Source organism: Belonocnema kinseyi, chromosome 2, assembly GCF_010883055.1.
Source record: "Belonocnema kinseyi isolate 2016_QV_RU_SX_M_011 chromosome 2, B_treatae_v1, whole genome shotgun sequence".
In the NCBI taxonomy this organism is placed as follows: domain Eukaryota; kingdom Metazoa; phylum Arthropoda; class Insecta; order Hymenoptera; family Cynipidae; genus Belonocnema; species Belonocnema kinseyi.
The window spans coordinates 87789289-87799045 of record NC_046658.1 but is presented as its reverse complement, the minus strand read 5'-3'; the positions used below and the strand labels follow the sequence as shown (position 1 = coordinate 87799045).

The 9757-nt window shown below is 31.4% G+C and overlaps 1 protein-coding gene across 4 annotated transcripts in view; it reads right to left on the bottom strand.

Annotated features, from left to right (window-relative positions):
- Positions 1-195: 195 nt before the first annotated feature.
- LOC117167077 (esterase E4-like) overlaps positions 196-9757 on the bottom strand; it is a 17165-nt gene continuing 7603 nt past the window's right edge. For all 4 annotated transcript variants that reach the window (XM_033351690.1, XM_033351694.1, XM_033351693.1 and 1 more), the window contains exons 5-9: positions 8685-9061; positions 6104-6275; positions 5840-6030; positions 1539-1683; positions 196-594 (exon numbers count right to left, since the gene is read on the bottom strand). In XM_033351690.1, coding sequence (XP_033207581.1) covers positions 287-594; positions 1539-1683; positions 5840-6030; positions 6104-6275; positions 8685-9061 — 1193 coding nt within the window. In that variant the 3' untranslated portion in view covers positions 196-286. The remainder of the gene's footprint in view (positions 595-1538; positions 1684-5839; positions 6031-6103; positions 6276-8684; positions 9062-9757) is intronic.

Genomic DNA, 9757 nt, shown 5'->3' with positions numbered 1-9757 from the left:
TAAATAAAATAATTTTATTTCTTAATCATATTTCCAAGAAGATGCAGTTCAGTCTCTTATAAGGATTATTTCCATGCTGTTCATATTTAAATCCAGGAGAAAATGAAAAATCATTGTCTGAAGAAATATTTATGATTTCCGAAATTCTGCTGTCCTTTTTTAGTTTGATAAAATCAAAGAATAAAAACCACTCTTGTTTAAGCAAATGAAGAAGATATATATTTCAGGATTCTTACAATTAACGCACTACCCTTGAGCTTTGGCTTGAAATTTTGTAATTTCAAGTTTAATAATTGCCTGAAGACAAGGGGAAAAGTCTATCCCAAACTGCCATCCTTTCAGAATTGATTAAACCACTTTTTAAAGTGAATTCCACATCAAGTTCTAAATAACGGTTATGCCGAGTAGTGAATTTCTTCCATTCAACATTCTTGAATAATAAATTATCCTTTGGAATGGGTTCTCCAGTTCTGGCAAAATTTTCCCAAATTGCAGTCATTTTCTCTACTGTTGGTATTTCAGGATCACCCGTTACGAATTTGGGAAACCGGGAAATGTAGAAAACGTACATCAGATCATCATGATGTACAACACCTGAAACATAAATATTCATTTTTTGTTTGAAAAATTATTTCACTTTCAAGTTTTTTTTTTACAGTCACTCTATCAATTTTGCGTTTTAAACAAAATCGCCAACCCTTGCCAAATAAAGACCTCTGTACTTAATCAGGGATAAAATACGAAAATGATCATTTTTGAAAATTTGCAATTAGAACATCGTAAATCCGGAGGTATTAAGAGTTCTGATATCAAAATCAATACAAAAATGATCCAGGTTTCAATAATAAAAAAACAGTACGATCCTAAATACACGATCACAGTCGTTTTTTTTGGAATTGCACCAAAGAAAAATGCAATGTAACTGTCAACAAATGTTGTTACTACATCTGGATCATGTTAATCAAATGTAATAAAATGAGGATCACCCTGCTACAAAGCACTTTGATCCAGCTTCAAGATCAAAGAAATTCCCTAGGATTTTCTATGTTATCTATAAATATTATATTTAAAATCTAGTTTTTTTTGCAATTACAACTAGATGTTACGTACCTTAACAAATTTAAAACTAGAGTAAGTGCACTTTTAAAATTTCCTGGTTCGTGAAATGATAATCTATTTAGGAAAATTAGAGAAATCTAGAAACTTTAGGGTCAAATTATGTTGCAATTGCGGATTTTTTTATAATACATTGCAAAATTTCCGCTAATGCCACTTTTTGTCAACATTCTACACTAATAGTGCGATTTCTTGACGTTTTGCTGAAAAATATTTTCAAACTTCTTCATTGATTCATACCAAAATATGAAAATAGCAATTTCAAAAATTAGGCTTAGAATTTGCATAATAAGATTTTTTTGTTAATTGCTAATATTTCTTATGCTGGCAAGGGTAGAACAAGCAGGTCGTGATAAAATGGGCACTGACCTTAAATGCAATAATAAATCCTGTATCATTTTTACAAAATGGAGAAAACTTACCAAAAGGCCTACCATCGGACCAGGTGGCATGGCTATATCTTCCCTGGAACATAAAATGGTAATAGAAGACCGGCATATTTGTTGAAGCTGCTAACAAATTCACAAGTCGATGCCCAGAAAATGAAATTAAAGCGTCCGAGTAAAGCTGAAACAGAAAATATATTTTGTTACATGTCGTCTGATTTCCTTAAAAAAAATTTCAAGTTTCCAAAGACAGTTTTTACAGTTTAAATATTGTTTAAAAACAACTGTTGCTTTAACAACTAAATAGTTGAACTTTCAAGCAAAAAAAAAAGAAATGATTTTTAATGAGAAAGTTAAACTTTAAAATAAATAGTTCAATTTTTTACGAAAATTCAATATATTAAATATGAATATAAATGTATTTTATAAGGCAGGTGAATTTTTAACAGAGAAGTTCATTTTCAACCAGGAAAGACGACTTTTCTACACAAATGAGTGAATTTTGAATCCAAAAAGTCCAATTTTTAGCAAAACAGTTGAACCCTCAACCAAAAATAGTGACCTTATCAACTTTTCTACCAGAAAGGTGAATGTTTATTTAAATAGTTGAGTTTTCATCTAAAAAAATATATATATATTTTTTTAACCAAAAATGAAGTTGGTGTTCAGACAAAAAAGGCGAATTTTAAATCAGTAATTGAATCGATAAAAAGATATGTTTCGGGTTCCAATCGCGTACAAAAACTACGAATTTTCGTCAGGGTTTCGTTAATATTGCAGCTCACTTCTTCAGGGCTAACCTGAAACTGAAGTGTCAGGTTATGCTGTTCTTATGTATACTCTCTACGATTCCTGAGATTGGCCAAAGCGCCCCACCATGGAAATTGGTCGCACCATATTGGCCAATCAAGTCTAATCAACGTACAGTGCGAGTCATATACCTTAAGGGCATGTGATGAGTGGGTCACGTGACCTTACCACCACTCTTTTTATTTCCCAACTTATATTCACACGAAACGTCACATCTAGTTGAAAATTTTGAATACTAAACAAGAAGCACTAAGAATGGTGGGTCTGATCCTAAATTTGTATAATTATGGAAAAAGTTTTTTGTTGTAAATATTTTTTTTGCTTTTTTATAATTATTAAAGTTTAGGACCAGCCCCACCTTTCTTAGTGCTTCTTATTTATTAACCCAAATTTTCAACTCGATGTGGCGCTTCGTGTGAAAATAAGTTGGGAAATAAAAAAGGAGGCGGTAAGGTAGGAATCAAGTTACGTGACCCACTCGTCACATGTCCTTAAGGTTGTCCAAAACTGCATTACAATTTTTTCCACTCTAGAGAACAAGTAATCCCCCAAAAAGTTTCCATTTAACACAGCGACCCAAATATGACTCAAAAAACGAAAAACTACATTTTTACATGACAGTAAACCCCAGGAATAAATTTTATCTTTAAATTATATAAAAAAAGGTTCAGCAAGTTTATCTGACGAATGATAAAATGTATCTGACAAAAGATCAAATTTATCCGACGAAAGATAAAATTTCTCTTTCGACCGATAAACGTGCTGCAGCGTTTGCATCTAATTTAAAGATAACATTTATATATATAGTAATTTATAATTACTAATTAACACTTTGAATATCTCCCATGAATTTTAAAATATTTTTTAATTGTTTAAATAAATGTAACGTATTTAAACAATCACTTATTCTCAACAAATAAAAATAAAATAGTATTCTTATTTTCTAAATGAACCCTAATAGTTGGTCACTGTTTGGATCAGTCGATCAGTCGGTTAACAACATTATGTTATTATTTAAACAATCAATCATGGCTTCTTTTCCAATTTTCGAAAAATTGTGCCAGAAGTGTCCATTTTTTTCTGAAATTGGTATCCTATGCTACTATATTTTTATACCATTTAAATTTTTTTTAACAAATATAATTTTTTTAAACAATTATTTCTCCAAAAATATTTTTAAATCGTTTTTTTCTGAATTAATCACAATATTGAAAGATTTGAATTAATTTGGAGTTAATTTTGTTAAAAACCTCATATCATTGTTTAAATAATTTGTATTCATAAGCCATCCATACTCAATTCAAAGGAAATTCAAAAACACAACAATAGATAACTGTATAAACAATGACATCAAGCTTTTAGCTTTATGTCAGTATTTCATTCTTTCTATAGCTTGATGTTATTGCCATTCTTTCTATATACTATGCAATCAGACAAAAAAATCATGTGTTCTCCATTTTATAAATTTTTTAAACAGTTTTCGAAATGAAACGCCTTGAGCAAATAAAAATTATTTAAGCAAATAGAAATTTCTTAATCATTAGAAGAAATTATGAAAATTAAGTATTTATTCAACAAAAAGTAACATAGGATACTAACTTACGAAAAAAGTGGACTTCTCTGGATTAATTTTTACATATTTCGAAAATAAACAATAATTAATTATTCAAATAATCACAAAATACTTTTGATACAATGTAATATTCCAACCAATAACTAACTTTTAAATTTCATTTTAAAAATACGACTTTTTTACATTTTTACATTTTTACATTTTTCGGGAAAAAATAATTGTTTTAGTTACATTTATTTAGACAATTAAAAATGGTTTCACAATTCATTGTGGACACTCAAGTTGTCCATCTGTAATTATTTATCTTCCAAAAATAGCACAAAGTATTTCGTAGACACTTCTCTTCAATCCCTAAAAAACTTGTCACGTTTCAATGAAGCCCTTAATCATGAGTTCCATTTTTCGAAAATCCTAAATGTTTTCATGTTAATTAAATGGGATTTTCAAGTCCCCGGTGGTACTGGCTAATATTTGAATTTCAAAAAAAAAATCACGGATTTCCTTTCTCTGGAAATAGAAACTAGGGGGGGGGGGGGGATGCTCTGTAACTCGAAATTCATTTTCTGGACTACCCTAATATACATATGATATGTAGTATGCTTGATACGAACTGACCGTTTTATGTGAAATTCATTCCACAATCATTTTTAAATAATTTATAAACGAATTACTATAGTATGTAAATTTCCATTCTAACAATTGCCTGTCTGAATGGTTCATTTTCTACGTGTGCCTGATTAACAGAAAAAAACGCATATGCCTTAAGTTTTTCAAATAAAAAAATGTCTTTCGGATTACAAAGAGCGCCTTATTAAGAGGCAATGCTTCGAAATCTCCGTCGGTCAACGCGGAGGCTAAAAGGTGGGGGCAACGTTCGACCGGAGTTGACGAGAAGCCGCCCTGTTGAGAGACGCCCTAATGAGAGACTCGACTGTATATCCGTTGTCCCTATTGATTTTATTAAAGTATTTTAAGACTTTGATTGCTTCTCTGTGTTTTCTTGGAAAAATATTGTGTGTTTTTGAGATGTCGGCTGTTTTCTCAAATAAAATGTTACGTCCTGTTATATCGCTGAGAGGTGCCTTTTTGTCTTGAGGGTCGTTTAGATGTTGTCCTATTTTCGCAAGTGGTTTAAATATAGTTTCGATGTTATGTTTGTTGAGAATTCTTTATATTTGTGTTGTGACACCTTGGGTGTAGGGTAGGATGGTGGTCCTTTTTAGGATTTATTTAACGTTTTGTAATTTCTTTTGTAAGTTAACTTTATCGGTTATGGAGACAGCCCTGTATACAAGATAGTTGTAGACCGATTTTTTTTTAGATGGGCGGTGGTAGAAGGAGGCATGTATAGGTATCTGTTTGTATGGGTGGGTTTTCTGTCAACTTGATGTCATAATGTGTTATCAGATCTTTTGTAAACTAGGACGCGTGAAAAAGGCAATTTTCCGGTTTGTTCTGTTTCCATGGTGAACTGAATATTAGGATGTAATGGATTGATGAAATCGAAAAACTTATTTGATTCATCCAGTCCATGTCGCCAGATAAAAAAGGTATTGTCAACGTAACGGAGCCAAAATTCCAGTTTAAGCTCGGATTGGTTGGAGATTTTGGTTTCTAGATATTCAATAAAGATGTTGGCTTTTACAGGTCAGATTGGAGATCCTATTGCTTTTCCTGAGGTTTGGTCTTATAATTGGTTATTGAAAGAAAAGTAAGTATTATTGAGAAAGTGGAAAGTTTACAAAATATTTAAAAGTATCAATTGTATTAGATATTGGTTCTTTCGTAAAGAGCGTAAAGAGGCCCCTAGACGGCTAAGCCAATGTACTAACTATAAGGAAGGAGATATCAAATTCAAGCGAGTTCCGGTCTTCAGTGGCTTGTAAATGGAATTTACTTGTTAGAGTTTTTTTTTTATTTGTCCGGAATATTTTTTGTGGAAAGTGGCACTTACATTTGATATCCCGTCAATATTTTCCAAAGTGGCTGTGCCGTTCAAGTAGGCCTTTTTGAGTTCGTGACTAATATAGTTAGTTCTGGAAGTATTGCGCTCAAATTGGAAACTTATGGGTGCAATGTGATCCCAATCTGAGTTCCACTGTTCAAAAAAAGTGAAATTTCCCTTTGCGGCTTCCTCTACTGGCACTGTGAATTTATTAATATTCATGTAAATAATATCCTCCTAAATAATAACACTAAAGAACAATTTTTAATTTACGAATTGCTGTTGCCCCAAATTCATCCTTATTAACTCCTCCAATGAAAGGAACGTGTGCAACTTTTCCTTGTCTTATCAAATCTATTGGCTCAGCAGTGAGAAATCTTTCAACACCAGGAACTTCCGGTTCAACAATTGGTGTCCATCTCAAGACCGGATCACCGTACCACTCCTAAAATAAATTGAATATGGTTAGAATTTATATTTAATATTATTTTTTTTAAACAGGGTTGCCTGAAAATCTTAATTTCGAAATTCCTTGACTTTCTCTAACTTTTTCATGGCTGTTATAAACTTTTCTTTTAGGGTTAACAGTCATAAGGAGTTTCATCAACTTCAACTACAGTTTATCGAAAATTCCTAGACATAACAGCCCAAAATGCTCTGCAAACGGGATGAAAGGGTGATTTTTCAAGAAATAAGGGCTTTAAAAAGAGAATAAATTATTTTAAATAAAATTAATGCATAGGTACCGTATCAACAGATTTGAATTTTCTAGTTAAAAAGTCGAATGTTTTAGAAAACAGTTCACTGACAAGCCTTAAAAAATTAATTTTTAACAAAAAAGTTCATTTTCAACCAACAAATATGAATTACAACAGAATAGTTGAATTTTCAACACAACAATATATTAATTTCAGACCAAACATTTGCATTCACACAAATTTTTATCAAATACCTGAACTTTCAACGAAATATATCCGACAAAATAGAACATTTCTATATTTGATATTTCATCCATAAAAGATTTTAATTCTAATTAAAAATAGTTTAATTATACCAGAATAGACGAATTATCATAGGAAAATAAAGAATTCTCTACAAAACTTTAAATTTTTAAACCGAAAGTATGAATTTTCAACCAAAAAGTTAATTTTGAACCGAATAGATGTATTTTCTACCGAAAAAAAATTTTCAACCAAGTAGTGGAATTTTCCATTAAAAATGAAAATTCTATAATGAAATTCTAATTTTAAACCCAAAACATAATTTTTCTAAAAGATAAGTTCATTTTTTACCAAACAGTTGAATTTTCAACTAAAAACTATCAATTTTCTACCAGAAATAGAAAACTTAATTTTTCAGTTAAAAAGAATTAATTTTGAACCAAGAAAATTAATTTTCACAAAATAGTTCATCTTTCAATCAAGCAGTTTAATTTTCAACCAAACGCGGTGAATTCTCATTTAAAAATGTAATAGTTGAATTTTCAACTAAAACCCATGATTTTGAAGCCAGCAATAGATAGCTAAATTTTCAGTTAAGAAAATTAATTTTAAACAAAAAAAGAAAGAATTTTCAACAAAATAATTAAATTTTCAACCAATTACATGAATGTTTAACAAAGTGGTTAAAATTCCAACCAAGTAGTTGAGTTTTCGACCAAATAAAATTACTTTTGAACCAAATAGTTAAATTTTCAACACAGTCATAAATTAATCATTATTGTGTCATAATTATTATGTTACTCATTGCGTTAATAATAATTAATAATTAAACAAAGTTAATTATTGAATTAATTAATTGGGTTCTAATAATTCAATTCGCACTTAAGGGCATCTTGAACCTAAGAACTTTGCTTGTAAATAAAATATCGAGCTGAAACTTTGGAAAATCTATGAGAGTACAATAAAGTACGTTTAGGTACTTTATTTGGATGAGAACTTCGCTGAAAATTATTTCCGACTAAATTAAAACTGGGAGCCTTTTTCACATATTTTTTTAAACCTCTGCATTTTCTTAAGGTTCGAACTTTTTTTATACATAAAATATCGGCCTCAAACTTTGAGAAATGAAAAAGCTGACAGAAAACTACGTTAAATTGCAAAGTTTAATAATAAAAGATTTAAACAAAAATATTACAACTAAGTCTTATCCGGCACACAACAAAGGAGTCTGCTATCAATTCGATCGGGGTCCACTAGAGGGGGCTCTAACAGCTGACTCGTCCTACGTTGCGAGTCCTTTGTTGTGTGCCGGATAAGATGTAGTTGATTTTTTTTACATTATTTATTATTAAACTTTATACTTTAATGTACTTTTCTGTCGGCTCTTGAATTCTCAAAGTTCATCAAAAAGGCGTGAAAAAGGCTCCCAGTTTTAATTTGGTCGGAAATAATTTTCAGTGAAGTTCCTACTCAAATGAAGTACCTATGCGTACTTTATTGTACTCTAATACATTTTCCAAAGTTTCAGTTCGATATTTTATTTACAAAAAATTTCTTAGGTTCAAAAAAAATATTCAGTGAACTGATAAAGAGAGGTCGGTAATATAGTATTTGGCTGTGTCAGTTGCCCTTAACAGAGAGAACGAGAAAAAGGAAAGACAGGTGATGTTCCTTGAAAACAGGAAAACAGGGAAAATTGTTTAAAAATGAGAAAAAAAAGAGAAAAGTGTAAAATAGGGGAAATGGCGTGAAATGTTCAATTTCCAGACTCTCAGATTTTCCTTGATTTTCCTTGACTGTTCCTTAACAGTATTAAATTCCCTGAATGATCCTGACTTAACAGAATTCTTCATATTATTATCTATCACAAAAATATTTTTTAATTAAATACATTTTTTGAATATATTACTGACGTCGAATGCATTAAAGGTGTTTGCGATGTCTGTAGCCGATTTAGTCCTCAAACAGCTAACAATATTTTCGACAGTATCGGAAGGACAATTCAGAACATCAGCTTGCTTAATTGCCAGATTTTTCTGATTTGTTCCGAGTTTTTGTTGATATGTGACAGAACCGCTCATTGCAATAGCTCTGTGGAATAGGCCCCTCGACATTGGAGATACTAAGTGTAAGGAAACACTCCAAGCACCTGCACTATAACCCGTAATTGTCACACAATCAGGATTTCCCCCAAATGTTTCAATGTTTTTCTTTATCCAACGTAAGGCTATAACTTGGTCCTTGAGACCCATATTTCCGAGCAATTTTGGATCGCCAGCACTCAGGAATCCTAAAATTATGTTATTTTATTTAAGAAAAATGAATCAAACACTCTTATTACAAACTTTTAAAAGCAGAATCTCGTGCCCCCCTTTATGAGGTTCCGTAAGTTTTTACCTCCGCCCATCTTAAATAATTTTTACAGAATAAATTTTTTCGTGAATTTATTTAGGGGTCATCCAAAAATAACGTTAGACGAATTGAGGAGGGGGGGGGGGTAAATCTCACTGTTTCATATGGATTAATAAGATACTTGAACTTTGAATCAATCATTTAAATTTTCAACGAAAAAATATGAGTTCTCAAAAAAATGTAATAGTTCATATTTTACCCCACGAAAGATTTTCGTTTAAAATCTAAAACAGTTTAATTAAACCAAATGAACGAATTTCCAATAAAATACAGTGAAACTCTTCTATAGCGCCGATTTTGGGGCTGACGGTGGGTGGGAAATAACTCATTACAGCCCGATCCGCTGTTTTTGTTCGCGACTAAATGCTCGCCTGAATGACAACCGCAGACCAGGGATCCCAGATCTGAAACGAGACGTGGTCCAATACTATGACACGCTATGTCCGTCTGAATATGGAAGGAGACGACATAAATGCCTGGGTTGCGCGCGCATCCCATGTTTTGAATACTTCGCGCGCCTCTTTATATGCGTATATTTTGTGGTTACGTTATTTCCAGTATAAAATATAAATTA